Source organism: Amphiprion ocellaris, chromosome 5, assembly GCF_022539595.1.
Source record: "Amphiprion ocellaris isolate individual 3 ecotype Okinawa chromosome 5, ASM2253959v1, whole genome shotgun sequence".
Classification (NCBI taxonomy): Eukaryota; Metazoa; Chordata; class Actinopteri; family Pomacentridae; genus Amphiprion; species Amphiprion ocellaris.
This window is the reverse complement of record NC_072770.1, coordinates 6,510,421-6,534,900: the sequence shown is the minus strand read 5'-3', so window position 1 is coordinate 6,534,900 and position 24,480 is coordinate 6,510,421. Positions and strand designations below refer to the sequence as shown.

The 24,480-nt window shown below is 40.2% G+C and overlaps 1 protein-coding gene across 4 annotated transcripts in view; it reads right to left on the bottom strand.

Moving 5' to 3' along the window:
- The window catches only part of ephb2b (eph receptor B2b), a 136,395-nt gene that overhangs the window by 72,447 nt on the left and 39,468 nt on the right, over positions 1 to 24,480 (bottom strand). For all 4 annotated transcript variants that reach the window (XM_023269817.3, XM_035947937.2, XM_023269818.3 and 1 more), the window contains exons 2-3: positions 14,388 to 14,467; positions 542 to 1,226 (exon numbers count right to left, since the gene is read on the bottom strand). In XM_023269817.3, coding sequence (XP_023125585.1) covers positions 542 to 1,226; positions 14,388 to 14,467 — 765 coding nt within the window. The remainder of the gene's footprint in view (positions 1 to 541; positions 1,227 to 14,387; positions 14,468 to 24,480) is intronic.

Sequence of the window (24,480 nt, the reverse complement as noted above, 5' to 3'; positions counted from 1 at the left end):
ATTATTTTCTTATTGTAACAGTCTAGAGTTTCATCTGCACATGTGCTACAATATCTGCTTTGTTCCCTGACAGGCAGTTGTGATTTAAAACCAAACACCTGTGATGAGCAACTCCCATCCTTTCATGGCAGCTCAGAGGAACTAAACGTGTTCTGCAGTCACGACTTCCACAGGCAGCTGTGCATTTTCAGATCAAACCCTGGCGAGAACTATCTTCTTCAATGCTATATTTCACAGCGTATTTCTGTTGAATAATAGCAAGATCAGAGGATGATTATATTTTTTACAGAAATGTGATGATGGCTTTAATTGAATAATATATTGCAGAATTCATACCTGCCAGCATATTTTGGATATATGAACATATATAACTAGACTGTACCATCAATTGAATGAGAATGAAAAGATCCTTGGAACACCTTAAGGTGGAAAGTGCTCTACCTGACAGGATAGTACCCTTTATTGGTAGGATTACTGTGTTATGAAGGCAGAGCACACTGGTTCATTAGGCTTAGGAAAACATAATAAGAGTAATACATACCTCGACAAACTGTTCCATTTTCCACAGCCTCGTTTCCAGCCTTGCACATACAGCGTCCGATGGGCACCATCCACTCTCCATCCCCGTTGCAGTACAGCTTAATGGGCACATCCACCTCCTCTGCATTGGGGATACAAACACCCCTTGCAGCCACCAGGGAGGTGCTCTCTGCTCCCGATAGCGTTTCCTGGAACAACGCCCCGTTGGTGATTTTACGAGGACACTTCCGGTAGAAGACGCGAACAGCGATGAGCGACATGCAGCCGCCATAGTCCTGGAAGGCTAAGTAGAAGCCATTTTTCGACACAGGGCCAAAGCTTCGAACCTCTGTGTTTATCATCATCACTCTGCCCCCGAGGTCCACCTGGGAGAAGCTCTCATCTGCCGCGATGGTGTCCACCTTGATCCAGGGGTTCTCCATCCAAGCTGGTGAGGTTCTGGTGGCTGTGTCAGCATCTGACTCATAGTAATAAAGGTTAAAAGTCTCTTTACAGGAGCCTGGGACGTTGGGGATGCTACTGCAGTCCCTCACAGAAAATTTCATCTCCACGTGGATCCGCTGTGCGCCACGACGCCGTATGTATTTTGTCCGTACCCAGTTGTTCTGATTGTTGTCAAAAACATTACAGACTTGGTACGTCCGGATGGTGTTCATGTTTTCATCATAACCGCTCACTTCCTCCCACTGTTGATCAAGAACACACAAAAATAGCAAATTAACACTTTTTTTCCTAATTGTCCGCTTTGAAAATAAGTTTGACTTCAATACAGAATATGGTGAAGAAAAACACTTGGTAATTATGGCACATAGTTAGCCTGATTAATTCAATTAAGTGCAATTCAGCTGTAAAGCAGTAAATGGTCTGCATGTTTGCTATTAATAGAAAATGTCATGAAGTTCTGATACCTATTTTCCAGCAATTACAAGAATGTTTTCATGGGGCGTTTTCTGATAACTTTGATTACTGGGAAAAAACAGCTTGAGGCAATATTTTGATTAAATTGATTACACGGTGAGAAGAAACATGATATCTCTAATAACTCACTTTACGAGGATGCATTACACGAGTCTTAAGGAACAAATGAGAACCAGCCCTCCCAGTGTGTCCTCCAATATCTCATGGTAATATATGTTAACAAGGCCACACACTGGGTATTTACTATGGACATTCCTAGTCACAACTTTGATTTATGCTATTGAAATACAGCACAGTAAGTTTCAGTACTGGCTTATCTTTTTCAGTCTAATATAGCAGCAGCTCAGTTATTCTTGAAGTCCTAGTTTAGGACATTTTAGAACAGAGTGTGAAATGAGTGTCATCTGTTCTCAGGCACTTTGTACTGTGGCTTACTTTGACAGTAAAAGCCACCAGAAAGATGATAGCACTAAGTAGTCCCAAGAGACTACTTTGGCTTTCAGCATTAATCAGTTTATTTTGTTTGTTTGTTTTATTAATCTTTTCAAAATGTAGTGTAGATGCCATCAAGCATGAACCTTCTGAACCCCAAAACCCGTCAGCAGCTCTGAAAACCATGTTATCTTTAAGTAACAAATTACCATAATTACACCATTTATCATAACAAGAGTGGGTAACAACACAAGCAGTTGCCAGATTTTCAACTTGCCAACAGCCCTTGACTAATCCCGCTTGTCTTCCAGTCACATATCGAAAGGTTTAAATCAGGATCAGAGATGATCAGGATCAAAATTATTCTAAGAAGATATTTTTTTTCTAAATGTCTTATTTAAAAAACAACAAATAAACTGTTTGCACCTGATTCTGTAAAAAGGAAAAAATTTCTCTACACCTCGACACAACCAATAAGTCATTAGTGACCAACCATCTGCAACCAACAGATACATGACAACAAATCAGGGACTTATTAATTTAACTGCAGGCTGTGTTTACACTGACAAGACATCAGACAAGAAATTTATAAATGTAAGTGGTCAAATATGTATACCTTGTTGAACCACCATTGTCTCTAGTATTAGTGAAACCTGTGGGCACCTGGGAAAATGCTGTGCATGTTGAAACCATTTTATTTTTTTGGCATTAAAACTTAGTTATACTGTACAAAAGACAATTTTGTGTGTGTTCTCTCTATAAGTAGTCATGGTTGTGCCGTTTCCATAGAGATGCAGGAGCCACAATGAATAAAAATGAAATAGGAGCTAAAAACATCCAGAAATTGCTCGAAGTTTAGAACAAAAAAAATGTCATTTAGAAACAAGAAAAGCACAAGAGTTCAGTACTTCACCAAGGTTGCTCAGTCATTGTATCATTTTCGATGGATGAAATGTTTAAGCAAAGTTGACCTTGAGCTGAGCACAGGCGTGTGTTATGCATGTGCATGTGGACCTAAATGTTACTTAAATATGTAGCGGGTGGTGGGAAGTGATGGGACTCGGAAACACCCCCACAATTTAATCAATTGTTCCTTGTATCATTTCCGATGGATAAGTTCTGATAAGTCTGCAGCGGTCAATTTATAGTAGGATCGCAATCATGTGATCGTCAGCAGGCAGCTGATGTAGTGTTCACTTGTTGTCATAATTACAGTGACACTGTGCCGCTATCTCACAATCCATCCATCCATCCATCCATTATCTATACACCGCTTAATCCTCACTAGGGTCGCGGGGGGGGCTGGAGCCTATCCCAGCTGACTCGGGCGAAGGCAGGGGACACCCTAGACAGGTCACCAGTCTGTCACAGGGCTACATACAAAGACAAACAATCACTCTCACATTCACACCTACGGGCAATTTAGAGTAATCAATTAACCTCAGCATATTTTTGGACTGTGGGAGGAAGCCGGAGTACCCGGAGAAAACCCACTCATGCACAAGGAGAACATGCAAACTCCATGCAGAAAGATCCCGGGAAAGCCGGGACGCGAACCAGGGATCTTCTCGCTGCAAGGCGAAAGTGCTAACCACTACGCCACTGTGCAGCCCCTATCTCACAATGATACAGAAATCTTTAACAAATCTGTGGATTCAGACTTTAAGACGCATCACTGCCAAAATCTGATCACTTGGTCCTTTTGTCATTTCTGACCTTCCCTGAAAATTTCATCCAAATCCGTCAATCCATTTTTGAGTAATGTTGCGCACAGACGGATTAACAGACGGACAGACAAACGTACGTCGATCATCACATAACTCCACCGCATTCCTTGGTGGAGTAAAAATGATTTGCACTTTAGTGTATTAAAGCAAAAGAAAATGCTTTTGCACAAGTAGAGAAATTCACTTTCTCTTTCCTGTTCTGTCAGTGAGCAAACCATTCACATACTGCAGTGATATAAGAGAAACTGGACACTTGACATTAAGTCCTCTGAACACAGCAGGGAGGCTCTGGTTTATGCGATAATGTGTCCTACTTTTTTATTGTGTCTTAATAGGACACATTAATAGCACACACTGTAATGGGATATTGACATTGTAGTGAAAGCTGCTTTCACTACAGAGAAGCACAGAGAAAACGTGACATGAAATTTTCTACAATCAAAGTCATACTAAACTGGCATAATCATATTACACAAGTCATCATACAAAGAATAATCAGGGAGCACATTTTACTGCAGGTTTTCATGGTATGCTGTTCCACTTCAAAGTTTACACAATAGACATCAATTTTTGCTCCAACTATGGAGTCCAGATGCAACCTCTGTGGTTTCTCTGCCTTTTGGCCATGGATCAAACCAGCTTTAAACACCATGCTGTCTAACTACCACACATGTCGTGACCTTGACCTCATGCATCGCAGCCAAGAAAAAAAAATCCTGTTTTCCCCCCTCTGAGCAACTTTGCATCGGCTACACTCTCAACTGTTTCTACCGCTCTGCCTCCCCCCCCTTCACTCTTCACTTCACAGCTGATATAATTTCTCAAATTAGTGCCCACTTAGTGAGGATTTTGACAGAGTTTGACGGGTTGGGAGAAGAAAGTCACCCGTCTTGTTACAAACCCACATTCTATCAAACACGTTGACTAATTAAAACAGCTTTGGCTTCTAATTCCCATGTCCTAATTAATCACAGCTCGTGTGATGCTTGGCTTGACCCAAACAATCACAAAAGCCAACCAAAACAGAAAAAGTCTGATATGCAGCCAAAAATAATACCAATAATGAGAAGCAGAAAAAAAGAATGCTGCATAACAAGAAAACTTGCAAACTTGCTTATTCGAATCTTAACTGGGCCTTTCTCCCAAATGTATTTAACAAGAAAACTGAAATCTGCAAAATATATTTTTAAAAACTTATGGTATTCTTAAAATGTATACATGTACATTTATATAAAAGAACTAATATGTATTTCTATTCAAATTTTAAACATGTTGGATGCATTTTAATGGAAACTGACACATAAAAATTGCAATTTAGCTTTTTAAACCTCAAACTTAAAGAAGATCAGTCTAGATGCTGATGCAAGTGGAATTCTATTGTTGCATCACCAAGTGATGAAGAGTTTTCAATCTAGTGCCTTTACAATAAAACAACTAAAGCAGTTGTGCAGGCATGGTTGTATATGCTGCAGGTTCATGGTGGGGTGGTTTGAGGGTAAATCTGTCTTTTGCCCAGCGCTGGCAGACACCATCATCCCAGGTCATGAGCAGCCATTGACCTTCCCACTTGTTGAGGAGCAGCGGGGAGGCTGCGGGCCAATTAAACAAGAGCGTACCGCCTGCTTCCAGTGAGCACAGAGCATCGAACAATTGCAGTTTAATAAAATGAATGTGGAGACAGGTGGGGGTTGCTACTAATGAGGGATGCAGACAGGGGAAACTCCAGGAGAAAGTATTGGCAGTGATGTGGGGGGGAAGGGTTGAGTCTGACTAAAAAGGACCCCAAACAAAATGTGTTTTGATGAAGGGCCCCTTTTTGTCCTGTCATGGCCTCTTTGCCCTGCTTTCATCACAGCCAGTGGAGGGAAGCAAATGGGGCATAATAAGAGCCTAACGATCAAGCACAGAGTGTGAAATTAGAAGAAACGTCTTCATTTTCACAGCTTTTTACCCCTGGCTCTTCACAGAGAGGGCTGTAAAAGGGTGGTCATGTGTTTTAAGTACAGCAGGTGGAGGCAACAGTGGTGCTGGATGTCAGGATAGATTAAATGGAGCGAATGAGCTGCCCTCAGATGATGATGGAAACAAAAATTACAGTTTATTGTGCCGAGATCCTGATACATTTAGCAAAATATTTCTTCTAGTTCCCTCTGTGGAAATCAACAGCTACGGGGCTAAGTACAATGAATACTGCATTGCTATAACATAAAATAAATAGATGTTTAAAAACAGAATCATCAAAGACATTTCTTAATAACCAAAGGCAAACGAAATATTATCAGCTCTGTGGCATTTGTGGAATAGTTTGGGTAATTTTTCAAAATTATTAGACATAACATCACTTCAAGGTAAACAACAAGTAAATAGCTTTCATGATATACAAGCTTCCTTCCTCAGAGAAACATACTGTGATGATGAAAATCCAACGGTGTGAAACAGAATGCCCGACTGGCTCCAAACAACAACAGCACACTGTTTTATGTTTTAATTGCTCTCGCTGGGGTCCTGAATCTAACAATCCTGGGTCAACTGGTGCAGGCAAATAATTACCTGTGTTTGCTTGAACCTGCTGGTTGTTACTCATCCATTTCTCTAAACACACAAAAACAAACAGTAGGAATCATCTGCATGTGATGACTCAAGTATACAAGCAGTTTTAAAGAAACCATCCCTGGGCCTTGAGGAGTGCTTAAGACTACCGTTCAAAAGTTTGGGGTCACACAGACAATTTCATGTTTTCCATGAAAACTCACACTTTTATTCATGTGCTAACATAATTGCACAAGGGTTTTCTAATCATCAATTAGTCTTTCAACACCATTAGCTAACACAATGTAGCATTAGAACACAGGAGTGATGGTTGCTGGAAATGTTCCTCTGTACCCCTATGGAGATATTCCATTAAAAACCAGTCGTTTCCAGCTAGAATAGACATTTTATCACATTAACAATGTCTAGACTGTATTTCTGAATAATTTAATGTTATCTTCATTGAAAAAAATGCATTTCTTTCAAAAATGAGGACATTTCTAAGTGACCCCAAACTTTTGAATGGTAGTGTAAATAATACCAAAAAGTAAACTGCTGCATTTACAGTCTGACTATTCCAATAGATTTAGAAAAATCTGAAATAAACAGTGCTATACAGTGTACTCCAAATCTGCCTGCTAAGAGTGCACATCTGCTGTTCAGATAAAGCATGTTGGATTACAGTTCGGTGAACTGCCATTGTACTGTTCCCAGAACAAATATCTGAACCCTTATCTTCCTGCCAATTGTTGTCAGGCCCTCTATACTTTGCTACCAAAACTACTTACAGATCCACTGACTGACCTGCTATACAGTCTGTGATTTATATTACCCCAGGGGAGCAATACTGAGAGACAATTGCCCTGCCCAGAAAGCAATCTGAAGTGAACAGATTGTGAAGGCTGGAATATGGCAGAGCTAGTAGAGACCACTATATGTCAACTGCTCCTCTCTTCCTCAGGAGTTAGATGCAGTGCTACAGTTCAGTGATGCTCACTGAGAATGAGGTTCAGAATCAATATCTCCTGAGCCATTTGAGGACAGACAAAAGAAAAGTTCAGCTGACCAGCAATCCATACGTCTCCACAACAGAAGATCTCTACTTTATTCGTAAAGCCAAGTGGAACGGGTTATAGACTGGAGTTACCCTACTGCTGAGATGATTCACCAAAGACAGCTTTTTGCTTCATTCAGAAGAGGTCTTATAACTGTTTAGATGCCTTTTAAAATTCAACTACAAGTAGATATTATGCAGAAGATACTTTGCACTACTTCTAATCTATATTTACATCTAATCAATTTAAATGAGATTTTAATCCACATTCATTCACAGTGAGCAAACACAATTCAGTGTAGTGCTCATATATCTTAGCTATTTGTATCAGCTTTAAAGGGATTAACATCAGCCACAACAACTTACACCAGTTAATCCTAAATGAAAACAATGTAAAACCTTGGTCCAGCGCTTGTATCTACGTTCAAGGACAGTGTGGTAATAAAACTGCTGCCAAGAGTCTCCAGAAAGATCCATGATTATTGATATGTCACCTGTTATGGTGGGACTGCTGAGCTCTTACAGTGTATCTAAACTGCAAGTAACATGATCAAGTTGTTACATTTCGCAATTTCCCTGCATATCTGCAGAACTGGGAAATCTTAGCCAACATGCAGATGGTCAACAAGTTTGCTGGCTAGAAAAAGATGACCACAAATACAGTCTTCATGCACACTGTTGTCAACTGCCAGTCAAATTTCTGATAAATAGCTTTGCCTGGCAAGCGCAAGTTGAAGACTTGTTGACGGTCATTACAATCATTCAAAGCTGTGTAAAGCTGTTATTTGGGAGATGAGATAAAGGATCAACCCCGAAAAGGACTGTATCTCATGCTGCACTGTTCCCCAAGGTCGGCTGTAATTTAAGAGGTTATTTTACAACTTTTAGATACTATTACTTGAAATTATATTTTTTAAAAGTAGTTCACTTTGTGACAGAAAATAGCTAAGCAATAAATACAACTTGTATAAAAGCATCAAGTGTTGTTGGAGATATGCACTACCGTTCAAAAGTTTGGAATCACCCAGACAATTTCATGTTTTCCACGAAAACTCACACTTTTATTCATGTACTAACATAATTGCACAAGGGTTTTCTAATTATCAACTAGCCTTTCACCACAATTAGCTAACACAATGTAGCATTAGAGCACATGGGTGATGGGTGCTGGAAATGTTCCTCTGTACCCCTATGGAGATATTCCATTAAAAATCAGCTGTTTCCAGCTAGAATAGTCATTTACCACATTAACAATGTCTAGACTGAATTCCTGATTAATTTAATGTGATCTTCATTGAAAAAACTGCTTTTCTTTCAAAATTAAGGACATTTCTAAGTGACCCTAAACTTCTGAACAGTAGTGTACATTGATACAACATTAAAACAACCTTCCTGTTACCTTGATTGAACTGAGATCTAGAGTATCTGGAGGCCTAGTCAACACCCTGACCTCTTTTTTATCCTCATCAGACCATTCCAGATGAATTTTTGCAGTGTGGCAATGCATATTATTCTGCTAAAAAAGGTCACTGCCATTAAGAAATACCGTTGCCTTGGAGGGATGCAAGCTTTGTGCAACAATGTTTAGGTAGGTGGTGCGTGTCAAAGTTACATCCAGAAGAATGCCAGGATCCAAGGTTTTCATGCAGAACATTGTTGAGAGCCCCACACTGCCTCCGCCTTACCTTTTTTCCATTGTGTATCCTGTTGCTGTACCTTCCCCAGGTAAACAATGTACAAGCACAAGTATGTAAAGGAAAATGTGATTCAAAAGAACAGAAATCTGTACTATGAAGAAGGATTTGGTGTTCCTTCCTTCTCCTGAGGTAACTTCTGGTATAACACTAGGCTTTCAGTATTCTGATGCTAGTTTACTTGTCTGGTACTTTGTCATGGAATTTTTTTGCTGAACAGCTAGCTTTCTCCGGAGGAGATTATGTTCAAAACCAGCAGATCAACACAATTTAGAAGCCGCCTTCTGACCAATCAATTTACTTGACAAATGGCATCACCATTCCTATAAAATCCTGTGGACCTCCATGTGGGGAGAGTGAGAGAGTTTCTTATGAGAACAGTTTTTAGAGCTGCAAGCAATTTCAAAGTAATTTCATTGATCTATAGGCCTTTGTATGGCAACATAATCCTAAAACAGACACTGATTGAAGCACTAAAGCCTTGTTCTTGTTGACCTTCTGAGATTTGCAAGTAAGCCTACTTACCAGTTTAAATTATGTTTTATATTTGTTCTTTACTTGTTCTCAACAGCGTACAACACTCTGCCATGGTTGCAGCTAAAAAAATGAGTAAAATTAACTGTCTTACAAACTACATGAACATGTCTGAGCAATACTAGACAATACACAACCGTAATTACAGTCACATCTACTCCTGCCATTATGATGGGGGACTGATATTGATAAGCCGATTAACATGCGCATTCCCACATTTGGCATTTGCCAGCTTCCCTTCCTGGCTTTGGCTCGAACAAATGTGTTGCTTTTAGGCTGGATTGAATTTTTAAATCTCACATATTTCTTAAGGATTATGTGTTCTTCCTGTGGAAAAATTAGCAGGCCTAAACATGTGCATTTCTGTGATTGGTCTGCTTGTGCCACCGCCCGTTTTATACATGGGTTGACTTGTCAAGTTGTTAACAAACATCATGTGACTACTTAGTGTGATTGCAGTTGTGAGGCTTAGTGAAGTCAGATAATGAAACATTATCCTGGGTATGTTGAACTTGCTTCATGGTGCATAGTACCCTGTCACTCTCCACGGTCCAGTTGTGACACTTTTGGCTGCTATAAAGGGTCAGTATGAGCACTCTGTCCAGTCTCCAGCTACACAGCCCCATACACAACAGGCTGTGATGAAGTGTGTGTTCTGACGTCTTTATCATAGTCAGCACTAAGATTTTCAGCAATTTGTGCCACAATACTTCATTTGTGGAGGTGGACCACACGGGGCAGTCATTCCTCCCCTCATCAATGGGCCTTAGGCGCACATGACTCAGTTGTCGGTTCACCAGTGGTCATTCCTTGGACCACTTTTGGCAGGTACTGACCACTGCATTATGAGAACAAGATGTGTCATTTTGGTTATGTGCCACCTCTGACTATCACACTGTGGTCCTTGTCAAAGTATCTCAGTCCCTTTGCTTGCTGCCTGATATACCCAACCCTTTGACAGGTGCCATTGTAACGAGAAAATCGATGTTATTCACTTCACCTGATCAGAGTAGCTGCACAAGACAAATATAGTTGGAAACAGGCTGTTTAACAACCCACAACTGGTCAGAGTCAAGTGTCACATCAGTCAAGCCGCAGTGTGAACATACTGCCAGAACACTCAAACATTTAACAGTTCCATTGTTTTGACATAACATCAACTGTATTTATCACGTCTTGTCATTACAATGTTTAAATTAACCTGAACCAGCTTCACGGTCCTGAGCCACATTATATCGCCGCTCTATCACTGACAGAACTAAATAAATTATTCACACAAAAGCAGGGAAAGAGACCCAATGGAAAACTCCGCAGGCTCAGTCGCCCCATTTGCAGTTGTGGGAAATCTGTCAGAGCAAGAGTGCCTTCCCTAGAGGGACAGAGGACAAATGACACCCACTCTCCTCATTCAATTACTACGAGAGAGGCCATGGGAGCCAAATGCTGCAGGAGAGCGGGCTTCACAGAGGGGAGAGACTCACCCACACACCAACTTAAGTAGAACTGTCTGCTGCAGTCAGCTTCAATTACCACTGTCCACTACTAATGCACAACATGTGAAACTAGAAGAACAATCCCGTCTTTTACCCCCATTCCGCAAAGCTACATGTGGATAGTGTTTGAGTATTTCTCTGCATAATTCCTAAAATATAATTTCACAGGCTTTAATTGTGAATCAGAGCTAAACAGTGGCCACTTTAAACTCCAGTGACCCAGTAAGCAACAAATTACTTCTAAAAAAAAAGAAGAGAATTTATGTTGAAAAAGTAAGCTTATTGGTTTGCCACACATGTCCACAGTTACACATGAACAACCACAATCGCATTCAAAAGGAATTGTAACACAATACACAGTATCCTTGTTGAATAACAAGTGCCTGACTTGTTTCACAAACATTTTGCAAAATGCACTACATATATTGCCTTCCTGCAAAAGGCTGCTGTGCAGTGTGTCCCTAAGCGACACTAGATATATCCTGGTACAGCCCCATATTATGACACATCCATAATGATAACCTAACCCACACACACACCACCTCATTATGTTCTCTGCCTATGCAGGAGACCTCAGTTTTCCTTCCACAGTAGCTGCGTACACTCCCTCCAGCCATAAGTCTATTTCTAAATGGCTGCTGTTGTCTGTACTTCAGCGTAGTAATGAACGGGTCAGGAGGTCTGACCTGATGTTCACACGTCTCTCAGCTCCACTTGAGAGGAAAACATTGGCCACTTAACCCTGCTCTTCTAGCCAGCTATACATTATGTCCATGTCACATAGCAGATTTTTAATGGGTCAAGATCTCTGGGTAACTATCTTTGCAACAGACATTTGAATAAAAAAACAAATGTAAATTAGGAGTTGTTTTTTCCCTCTTAAACTACTCTATTTTAATGTATTCTACAAGTCAATATATGTAAAACCAAAATGTAAACTTGTAGTGGAACAATGTCAGATATTTATACTATTAGCATTATTATGGTGGGCTCTGTATATGTGTTTACACTGGGCACATCTCGCTTTGAAAAGTGTGTATTTGAAACAACTGTGTGCTGACTACACCAGGTTTCTTGTGTGGGTGGAGCGAAGCACGAGAAACGAGCGCTTTATTATCAGAATCTGAGAATCTAAGGAGATTAGTCCGAACTGCTTTAGGCTAAATTCCGGTTTGGTAAATATTACATAGATTCCCTGTGTTCTTGGCAGTACTATCAAGAATAATGAAGACGTCTGGCGCAGGGACAACAAATGTTTGACTGTCATTTTCCATAATTAAAAGGAAGAATGGCCCGGCTATACACGGAGAGGGTCATAAAACCTGATTTACACTTGGTGAAGTGTATTATCCTTTCACACAAATCACTTCCAAAAACCCACTAGGAAGATGATTTTACAGCTATATTTGAAGGAACTTCTTGCAATCATGATGTGACAGGCATTATTCAAATATCCTGTAAAATAAGAGTAGAATAACACCAACTGCCATAACATTTCTGACTTAATATCACGCTGTTACTTGTTTGCCTTTCCACTGTGTCGCAATGTATCACATGCCAAGTTAGGATATATTTCATGAAGCTCCACAGAGTAGTGAAAGCCAACTGCTGGTGCGGCGCTCTGCTGGATGTTACTGATCCACTAGCTAAGCCCATGAAGCCATGCATATATGTGTGTAAGACAATAGCTTCTGTAAAGCACCTCTTGCTGTTATATTGAGAGGGAGAGCAAGCTCTGGTTCCACACCTGTTGCCCTGGGCCACAAGGGACAAACTATCTCCATTAGACTCATTCTTTGCTTTCCATTTGACTTGGCTTTTGACAAGCTTGGTCAGATCATCATAAAACTTCAGTGCCCACGCTGATAAGGCCAACCTATACCTGACTAAATCCAGCGGCTTAGGGACTTTGCATTTCATTGCTCTCTGAGAGCAGGATATATCATAGCTACATATGGAGGTTTTTATAAGGACCATGGAATTATCTGAGGTCAAAAGCAGAAAATAAAAGCCCACATTCAAAATTCCTCATAGATAAGCCATTCAGTAAAATTGAATGTGAAGCTATTTGATTTGGAAGAGAAAACAGGCACAGAATCAGTCAGTGAACCACATGTTACTGGAACAGACATGATGCTTGAAGAGCTTAAAGGTCTTTAGCTTGATGTTTAGACTCTAATTTTATCTAATTTTGACCAGAGTGAACATTGTCGGTACGCAAAACAGTATGCAACGGTGATCTTTTTCATGTTACCTCAAGTGTTCGAGTTCTTAATTCTGAGGTTTCCACTTGACATTAAATCTGATTCTGAGAAAAAAGTTAAATGAATGTTTTGCTGATTCTAACATTTTCTAAAGATGAAAGGAAGATGTGAAGTAAACTGTCTTTGGAGTGTGTCTTAGCTCTCCTGGTGCAGATTAAATCCAGTCCTGGCAAGAGAAAAAGAAAAACCAAGCATCTTTGTGCTTTGGTATTGACCGTACAAATTAGCAAGGAGGAGACAATGTGGCCTCAGGCTGGGAGGAATGAAGTTGTCCTAAATTTTTGCTGAACAGCTTTGAAGTTGTATCCTGAAACCATTGAAGGTCAGCTCTCTCTTTGCTGCCATTTTCTGCTTCTTTTTTCAGTGTAAAAAGACACAGCATGATGGAGTATAATTCAAACCATCTTTAATACAGACCACAGAAGCATAAATAATTGAATAAAATCGGCAGCGGTTTTCTGAAATGCACCAGCAAATAAGTCTACACCGTCTTTTTTCTCTCCGTCTCTCTCTTTTCTGGACACATTCTAAGAAGTCTAAATCTTGTGGTGGAGAAAAAAAGTCAAGGAGACTGAGACTCTGGGTTTGGCTGCTCTAAGTGGGCCTGGCTCGCATGTGGCCAGGAGGAACCAATGCCCTGGCAAACCATGTGGAAATACTGCGCATCAAACACCAACAAGGCCCATATAACACATTGCTTCCAGTCTGGCATAAGAACACACATATTTAGCTTTAAGATTAAGATTCTTCAGTCGTGACATGTTTGCCTTGAACTGGAAAGTTGGGGAAAACAATGAAAATTGGGCTAATTAGGAAAAGTAAAAATGTATGAACCAACACAAAGTTCTCTTCTTCAAACATCTGTTTATAAGACAAAAAAAGTTGTATTGAGATTATTTCATCCTCAGTCAGTAGACCTCTTTTCTTGTGTTTTTTAGAGGAATAATTTAGGATACACTGGGGATCTGGCTGCTCACTGATCTTTGACCTTAAAGTGCCAAACCAAAACATTGGCTGAAAAAAAAGTTATCATGGGGGACTGAGCATCATTAACTCCACTTTTACAATTATCACGCCTATACACCTTATCTTTGTCACAATGAAAATGGCGTAAAATTACTTACAAATATATCATTACTGAAATAATAACTTGATTAAACTTCCACTGTCAGACTGTATTGAAAGTAGAGCGGGTCACTTACACTGTTGTCACTCGACCCTGACACAGGGTAGACCGTCCAGCCGAGCTCCGCCGTGGCTGTGGTGGAGTCCATGAGCGTCTCTGTGGAGAGACGTAAGGAGAGATGGTGGTCAGATAATCTCCTGACAACATGAAAATGTTGCTGTGGTTAAATAAAATCACTTGAGCAATATGAACATTTTGGTAGGTGTCAGACATGTCAGAAAATAGCACAAAATCTACTAAACACTTCTTAATATTTCTGAATAACAAAAAAGGGTTGTTAACAGGTTTCAGTAATCTTGTTTTTCTGCAAAGGCAAGAGCAGATTGAAATCAACACAACTGTAAAGCTATTAGCATATAGTGTTGTAATTAGTGCACTTCAGATATATGTTAACTAGAAAGGCAAACATTTTTGAAGGAATGCGACGGCATTATGTGACGATCAGTGTACATTTGTCTGTCTGTCTGTCTGTTAGCAACATTACTCAAAAACGGAATAACGGATTTGGATGAAATTTTCAGGGAAGGTCAGAAATGACACAAGGACCAAGTGATTCAATTTTGGCAATGATGCAGCTAATAGTCTGGATCCACAGATTTTTCAAGTTTTCTGTATCATTGCAAGATAGTGGCACAGCGCCACTGTAACTATGACAACAAGTGAACACTACATCAGCTGCCCGACGATCCCATGATTGCGATCTTACTACAAATCGACCACTGCAGATTTTTCCATTGGAAATGATACAAGGTATAATTGATTAAATTGTGGGTGTGTTTCTGAGTCCCATCACTTCCCGCCACATGCTACATATTTAGGTCACACGATTCGGTATCTGTACATAACAGACACATGCATAACACACGCTTGTGCTCAGCGCAAGGTCATTTTGTTTGTGGGTACATCTATATTAAATGGCCACATTATAGGTTGCCATGATTTCGGATCATCAATAACTTGTGAACAAATGCTACATTTCTGACAATGTCATATAGGGGAATGAACAGCCTTGGTGGACTACTGCACTCTCTCAGTGCTTTTTTAGTTGATTATTTGGTACTGATTGATGCTTTTGCTGCTTTTTAAAAATATTTTGTTTACATGAAATTTTTGAGGTTTGTATTGTTACTTAGACAAAACTAGAAATTAAGAACAAATGCTTGGCTCTGGAAATTTTAAATTGATTATTTTTTTTCCAGCCAGTATTGTCTTATCACACATAAATCAGGATCTGTGTATATGTTGTCTGATTACTTTCTTTTGACAGAACATGATGCAGAGAAAAATTGTTGCGATCCGTGAGAAATAGTGTCATCATGTAGTTTGTTCAGCAGAGAGGCTCAAACTTTGCAATACTCAGCACCGTTTGCAACACGTAGCAGAGTACGTTTCACAGTTGAGCAGGCAGTGCTCAAGAGTCAGATAGCGTCTTCATAGCAAGTTGCTAACTAGTTTGTGAAATACACATCTGGAAAGCTGATAACAAATCATGCTATTATTTTTCCTTTTAAATATGCAAAAATCATAGGTATCTGCCTCAGCCACAAAAATCCAGCATTGCTTGAGTGCTATATTTTACATATTAAAGAATTAATTGAAAAATAATAATTGAGAAACACTGCTGGATGGATTACTGCTGGTTTGCTGGGCAGAACTATGCCATCATCTATATGAGTCTGTGGGGAAAACAACCGGCTGGAAAACCAAATCTCCCTGGTACGGAGGAGGGGCCACCCTATATGCCGTGGATTAACTTGTGGAAAGAAACACCTCTGGTAATTGGGGTCAAAGAGAATGTGCCTCCTGTCTGTCATGAAGTCCTCTGTGGCACACATTCCACCAGCCTGGCCCAACTGTCTGTCATATGCTCACTGAGCCATTCATACTGTCACCTTCTTTGCCTCTTTTCCTTAATCTCTGTGCCCATGCCCTGCCTGCTTTTCCACCCACCACTTCCTCTCAGCTCTGCCACTCTCTGCATGTAACAGAGGGCAGGTCTAATGAATTTCTGCTGCTGATTAGGCCTGTGTCAGTCGTGTACTCCAGTGTTGAGCTGTAGCAGATGGAGAGACCATTCATCAGGTTCAAGGCGTCAGCTGCAACTCCAAAATGCCACAGAGGGATTTAGAAACCCCCTCGACAAACATGGCTACTAAGCTAAGTCACAGCCAGCGAGAGTAATACAGGTCCGGTAGACAACTGCACGCTGTGTCTCTTCATTAATATTGTGATATGGGCTGCCTGAACTTGTGCTAATAGTGTGGGTTAATTGAAAGTAGATCCTAGTGAGGAAATAAAACAGAGTCCATAAAATCAGATATAATGTAAAATTACTCTTTGTAGGTACGAGCGAACAAAATCAAAGACAGAGGATCTGAAGTTATATCTTGCAGGATTTTGTTTAATGTTCTCTACGTACTCAGCTCTGTACCAGCTTGCAGGATATTTTAGAGACTTCCAGTTGTTTCATAACCCTGGACTTCCTCTGATTTATATTCCAGCGAAAGCCACAGCTTTTAATTAACAGGCTCTACACTCGTTGGTTTATTTCAGGGGCTTTTGCTGACTTTCAGCAACTCACCAGCACTCACAAGACATAATACTAGATTTCACATCCTATTCAGTTATCACAAAGCCCAAATCGTATAATTAGGCAGATGAGACTGCAATTGAGCAGCTATTGATAACCTTGTGTGTGACTCTGAGCCGAGCAGTCTACATGGGTGTTAGGCAGTGAAATGGTAATTATCCCCCATAATGATAACGATAATTAGTAGAGGAGCAAAGTGAGAATAATAAACCCCCTCTGTGGTGGTTTAGGGAGTGGTGTAGGGGAACAGGGAGCACATTTCCCCAGGAATGTTAACACAGACTGTGTGACACGCCATCCTCTCCCCTGACCTCCTTTTCTCTTTTTCTGTCTGTAGCCAAACATTCTCATTGTTTCTTCATTCCCTTTACACTTACTACCGTCTTGCTCCTTCTCACGTCTTTCTCTTCCTCCTCTCCCTTCCCTTCCACTCTCTCCTGCTATCGGTGGCCCACATGCTGGACAAGTAACGCCTCACCCTGAAAGACTGATCACTTCTCTTCCTCCTGCTGTCTACACTTCAGTCCTGGCAGCCACACCGATTCATTACCTCCCCTGGAGCAGAGCGGCACACAGCTCAGCCACTCGCTCCTTCTCGGTCTGAACCTCCAGCCGTGGCAGAGCACGGCGGCTCAGCAAGACGTGCTGGCTATTAATCAGGAGGAAGACATGGTACAGAAGTTCCTGGCTGAATCCAACCATGGGAATCGCTTGGTTTTTGTTTTTTCTTTTTTTTTGTTCTCATGCCACTTGTGTACAATATGAGGATATAGAATTTTGTCAGGCATGGGAAAGGCAAGTGTTGTCATCTAAGAAAGAATGTGTTGACATGAAGTTACCATTTGTCCCAGCGGTTGCCTCTACTGTGAATATGGGTTAGGTACAATGAACACGATGTACTGTGAATAAAGAGGTGCAGACCTGAGAGGACTGTCAACACGCTAATACTCACAAAAAAAGTGGCCACAAAGAAGCAAATATTCTTCAGGCACTCTTTTTGGCAGAGCACAGAGAAAAATTATATTAAAGGACTTTAATTAGTTGGGTAATAAGATTTAAAATGCCTCACGGACTTTGCAGGATTTCTATTTGGGATTTTTTTTTTTTAAAGGCAAAAAACACATGATGTTCTAAATTAAACTGGGACTCTAGAGTACCAGGTGTAACTTGACTGTCAACCAAACCAATTAGGATGTATCAATCAAGGCATATTTATTTAAAACTGGTGCTTTAAACTAATATACCAGACTAAATAACAGCTTTTAATAAAAACATTTACCTTTCCTGTGCCAAAGACAGAGGAACATTTCTTTTTTTCTGAGAACTTTTTGCAGCTTCAAGAACACTTCAAAGTGAACTTTTCCCATTTGAAACTGATTAAGCACTTGGCTTGTGCATTTTTTTTTTGTATTTGGACGACTTACAAGTCTGTTTTTTTCTCACTGTGTGTCTGGATAAAATTTTAGAACTTGCAGATTTGTCTTAGGACTCATTATGTCCAGATTTTAATATTCAGAAAAAAGAACATTCTAAAAAAACAAAAACAAAATGTAAAAAAAGCACATTGTCTCTACAATTGCTTTACATTTTCAAGCCAACTTTGCCATAACAGCTATGCTTAGTGTCTTCTTTCAAAAGAAGTACAACCTTTGACCTCATTGTCCTTATTCCAAAACATGTGGCTATTTTGCAATATACTCCACAACACTGGAAACTACTATGTTCACGTTTTGACAACAACTGATTAAAAAAAGATTCTCACACTTGCAGTTCGCTCAAGCTCAATTCAGAGTGTAATGTCTGATGCTGTGCATTTTGTAATGTAATGAATTTGTACAACAGCAGACTGTGGTGTTCAGACAGACACATCTAGGGCTCCAAGATCTGATGACAAATTGCAGCCTCTCAGTTTCCCACTTACAGCGGTAAGCATCTTTGCATTATTTGTGTGGCAGTGGAGTGATGCATAAAAGTGTCTTAACTGTTGGGAGCTCTTGGGAAAATAGCCTCCACGTTGGCAGCCAGGACAGTAGCAGTACGTCACTTTCTGCATGACCAAAGAGGTGTTTTTAAATATGAAACATTAATGTGCCAGCCTACTATATTTCTAAAATTACACAGAATATTAACAATGTGACAATAAATAATTAAAGCTTGGATGTCTGTTTTTTCTTTTTTTAAACTTGATACCCTCAACTGTGGAGGGGGCTATGAATATGCAATGAGACCTAGGAGTCTAAGAAAAGCCTACTAGGCTGAGAGTGCTTCCTCCAACACTTCCTGAGACTAAGGAGAGTTTAGTGCTGATCTGAGAGAGCTCTCAAGTGAGAGGCTGTCTGAAGTGACAGGCGGAGAGAGTGGAGGGGGGCCGCGGTACTATAACAACACTCTTCTTCTCTGAGAGGGGTCAATGCTGCATCTCAGCTTTCTAAAGAAAGCAGCAGCATTTTCAATGAGGGATACAGAGAAGAGCTGTTCACAGAAAAGACATTTCAGCTCAAACAACCACAACGAGGAAATAAACATTTTGCACACGCAAACACACACAGAATTCACATTGAAAGTTATCTATGAGCCATTGTGTTCAAGCACTAGTAAATGAGATCCACAAGGGATACCAAGAGTATCTCTGCACAACATTAAAATGTGTATCCTGCATTTCAAATCACTTACTGTGTGTAAAATCTATTCATCCATTTACCCTCTCTGTACAAAGAACTGTTTACTTGTATGTCTATTATTCCTTTTTTCCTACCAGCATGTTTCTTAACATTTGCAGCTTGTTGGTTTACAATGGTGGCTGACCATTCAGGCTTTGGCTAATAACCACTGAAATCAACGTTTGACAGATGGATGACCAATTATTTGGAAGAGACATACAGAATCTTGCAGTCTGAGTGATAGATGCCTCTACTGCCATGAGTAATCCTGTACACCTGTCCACAGGGTGGGCGATGCAACCAGTACAGCGTTCAAGCAAACAGTCATTTTTTGGCTGCGAGTTACAAGTACATACATGCTGGTACATGCTTGTATCATTCTATAGTGAGATATCTCTCCTTGGCTTTCTCTTCTCAGCATGAAGAACCCAATTTGACAAATTGCTTTGCAACATATTGCATCAGAGTTAAGGTTTAAACCTTGCATATAAATGACTTCGACATGCTAGCTCAAACCAGAATCAAAGCGAATACACTGATTTCCTAACAAACTAGCCCATATTTAGGTTCGATGGTTTAATGAGGTTATTTTGAAGAAGCAATTGACCTCCAAAGCAGCGTGAAGCCGCTTAGAGGCATAACTTCTTTTTATCTTTCTTGCCAGCGGAGCTCTAGTCTCTGCTCCCCATGGAATAAATCCCTCAACATTCAATTTAAAATCGACATAAACCACATATGGTGCTTTCTATTGCTGTGATAATGTGAGCTAACAGAGCTAAAGAGCAGCTAAACATTCTTCCCATAAAAGACATGCTGTGTAAAGTTCAGTTTAACCACTGCTAAAGGGCGCATGTGCATTTACTTGTATTTCAACGAACACCTGAAACCACAACATTTGATGGCAAATGTGGGAAGATTGCAGTATGGACTGCAGTTGTTGAGTAACATGAGCAAGCTGTTCATTGTGCTAAAAACAGAATCATATATAGTGGTCCAGCAAGGAAATCTGCCCAGATTAAGGAGAAAGGCAATGATACACCCCTGAGGGAGCGAGTGCAAGTGCAGAGACGTGATTCATAGCTTTAATGATGGACAGGGCTACTGTATGGCCAGTTGGAAATAATAACAGTCTGTTTCATTTAGAGGGAAAAGTGGAAAGAGCCCCTGGTCCAGAGCAACTCAGCTCAACTTATCTGTCAGCGCAAGCTGGGCCCATTAGGGTACAGTAGAGCTCCCACCACTGTCACATAACAGCTTATCCCTGTGTGTTAAATGAATTCTTAATCCCATTTTTATAATGAAACAGGTTTTGTGGACCATGTGGTATTGACCCATACCCAACAAGTACAGCTTTCTTTCCTCCTTCTTCAAACGTCAAAGGAAAAAAGGCATGCAGCCCTGGGTATCCAGGTGTGTCATTGGTGAGACAGCACATCAGGGAGATTTATGCAGTGTGGAGGTTACTATTGAGTCCTGAAAAGGCAAGTTCGGAGTTGGAATGATGATGTAGGTGTTTTGAGGAGCACTGAAGTAGGGCTCAAAGTTCAGACCCCCCTCCTCAAGGTTGCAGAGTGCTCTGTTTTCAAGGCAAAGAAAGATGAGGGAGGAAGCTGGGTAGTTGATTTTAGCAGAGTATGGTGCAGTATGAAATATAGTACTACACACACAAACATGAACACACAGAAAGCAGAGCACTCTCAGAGCACCAACTGTTGACAGTATGATACAGCATGGCATTCCCAGGGGCCTCAAGCAGGATGTACGACAGTAATCCCTACACAGCCAAGCTGTGTTATCAGTCAGTGTAACTGAACTTGTCAGCAAGGCCAAGGGGCAATACCCGAAAACAAATGTAAGAGACGCAAAAACTACAGTTTGATGTAAGACTTTAACACCGTTAGGTCCTCCAACAAAACTGTAACTACCCTCAACTAACGTGGCATATCCCAGTGCTTTCTTTTGTTTTTCTGACGATGGAATACAGTGTCATCTCATTTGGTGTCCAGTAACTAGATATTATATGGCTTGCTACAGCTTTCAACATATAATGTCTTTTTTTTTTTTGGACCTATTCGTTTGCGGAGAACTTTGAGTAGGAAAAATAGTACTGTTACCATCTAAATCATCTTCTCCTTACTCATGGCAAGAAAGTAAAATGGCAGAAAAGGAAAAAGATGATATCTATATCTTATTTTCAAAATGTATGCATTAGTCAGATTTTTAAAAAAATATTCTTTCTTCATCTTGCAATTGAAAATTTGGAGGTTGTACCACATTCAAGGTCTAAATCATCATGTATTAATAGCAGCAGGTTTTCTTTTTGAGCAGAGTACTCATGTAACACAGTTTCTTACAGGGAGTGTTGCATTGTGGGTTTTTTATGTTCCAAGACTACCAAGTTTTCTTTGTTAATTTATAGTGTGTGTTTCAGAATTAGTCAACGCTAGTAGTCTAGGGATGACTAATTACAATAAGCACCAGGGTGTATACTGAGATCATAGCTTTTCCTACCATGCAGCAAGAGGTGTCTTCATTATTAGCAACACCTGGAGGTGCATCATTAGTCTAGTCTGACTACTAAAATAGTTTAATTCTGAATGACACCATTTTTCATGGCAGAGACATCAACCTCAGCAATAAATGGCAGTCACCTGGCCAATCACAAGCTGTGTGAAAGAAACCTGGCTAATAACACAGGCTTGAGGATTTATAAGTTCACTTTCCATATTTTCCAAATCCCTGACAACCCAATGAGACCTGTTTAACAGATCAGTACATTTGAAATTTTGCAGTGGAAAATTCTGTAAAAGAGGGTCCCACATTTTTTATGAGCGGCAGCTGAAGAGAACATGCATATGACTCAAAAAAGAGGCCGCACAAGTGACATTCATCTATCCATCCAACCATTTTGAGTATTGTATGAGCACGGATGCTCACTGAAGAGTACAGTTGAAATACCTGCAGCAAAGTTAAACAGGGATGCACAAATCACTTTTCATCAAAGTGACAGCTTCTCAAATACCACTACTAATTGACTTGATGGAAATAATCATCACACGCCTCCCACGCCTTGCCTACAAGCCATTAGGTAAAAGTGGATGATTAAAAAATGTACAAAGCTCATGCAAGAACATGAAGCAATCCTTTATTAACAAATGTGTGGTCCCTGGTTTCACATGAGGGATTTCGTTCCTTCTCTCCCCGTCTCTCCTAATTTTTTCATTTTCCTAGAGGCCTTGTAGGAGCCGTACGACAATGATACGTTTGTATTAGTCCAACAGACAAGACGTTCCCCCCAGCTTCAAATATACTCAACTCAAAATGTGTGAGCAAAGGGACCAATTTCCCCTCCTAATTTGTCCTACATGAGATGGTGTCTGTGGTAGTCGGGGGAGCAGCTATCTCCATGCCAACCATTTTGATTGGCAGCTCTGGGAAATCGTGGGGTTGTAGAGCAGAGTGGGTGACAAAAGCTAGAGAGATATGATGCAAGAAAGTGCGCTTTGGAGATTGAAACACACAGACACCCCAAAAGTTCAACTTTGGGTTGATATGTCTGTGCAAATTTGTGTGAAAGACGGGTACCTCTGCTTATTGTGGCAGCCTGTCCTCGTTTAGCTGATAAAAGGATTCCACCGTGTATTATGAGCCAAGTCAGGTCATTAAAGTCTGACAAACCAATCTAGTTTATGACCTATTCTACATCCTTTTAAAGACCCTCTCATCCTCTGAAAAATCCTTTAAACCAGTTGTAAATTCCTGTGCAGAGTCGCTGGTCCTTATCATTTGAAGTTTGGTGATAAGGATCAGAGTTGCATTTTGGTCAAAGAGGAATAAAATTCATTGAACAATACATCCATTAGTGTTTAAGTCTGACAGTGAGCACCTATCTGTTTAGAATTTTAAATCTGAGACCTCTGTACCAAAGACAGTCAACCAGTTCTCTAAACTTAGCTGTTTTTGATGCCATTAAATCTCAACTTTGAAATATTCTACTTGAGCCAGACTTGCACGTTCAGCCTTTCAAAACCTGATTTTCATTGACTCTGTCTGAGACATATTAAAACCGTTCAAACATTTACCAACACCCTGCTGTTGCACAGACCACAGCATGAGCTTGACAAATTTGTTTTGTATGCCATATATCAAACAAATCTATCTAAAAAAAAGCCCCTTACACACCGTGCTGTCTCTTTTTTTGCCGCAGATTTAGTTTCTGGGTCAAGTACTAAGGGATTCAGTACACGGATTCTTCCTTGTGTTTAATGATAAATGTGACTTGTCTGGAGCTCTAAATGTTTCAAAAAAATTTTAATTAATAAGTAGCTTTTTTGTGCCGCAAAACTGTCTGCATTTTGTTTCAGGCTAAGTTCTGATTACAGGCAATCAAAGATGCAAACAAGGAACCCTCACTGTACTTGTGAAGAAATGTTGCTCTGAAATAATCAGTTTTCAGGGAATCAAGCTGTAATAGATTTTACGACACCTACACCAACAGAGTCTGGAAACACAGCAACACTTTTAATCAGCTCCAGTAATAAATCAGATTCCTGTGCCTCTCTTTTGAAAGCTCATGTACTGTATGCTATTGACAGAACAGTTAAAGGAGTGACCTTGCTCTTTGTACACTTTCTCTCATCCACATAAACATTCTAACAGTTTGACACATCTCTATTCATACACACCTCTGTGTATTAGCAGAGCATTTTAAAGAGCACATATTGGTAACTTTGTGACTGTTGGAATATGAAGACCTACCTCGAACCAAACTGATTTTAGTTAGTTTTTGTTTTGTTACAGGAGCTTTTTCCAGGAACTCAAAACGCTTTACAGGATTTAATTTCAACATTCTGGCCTTG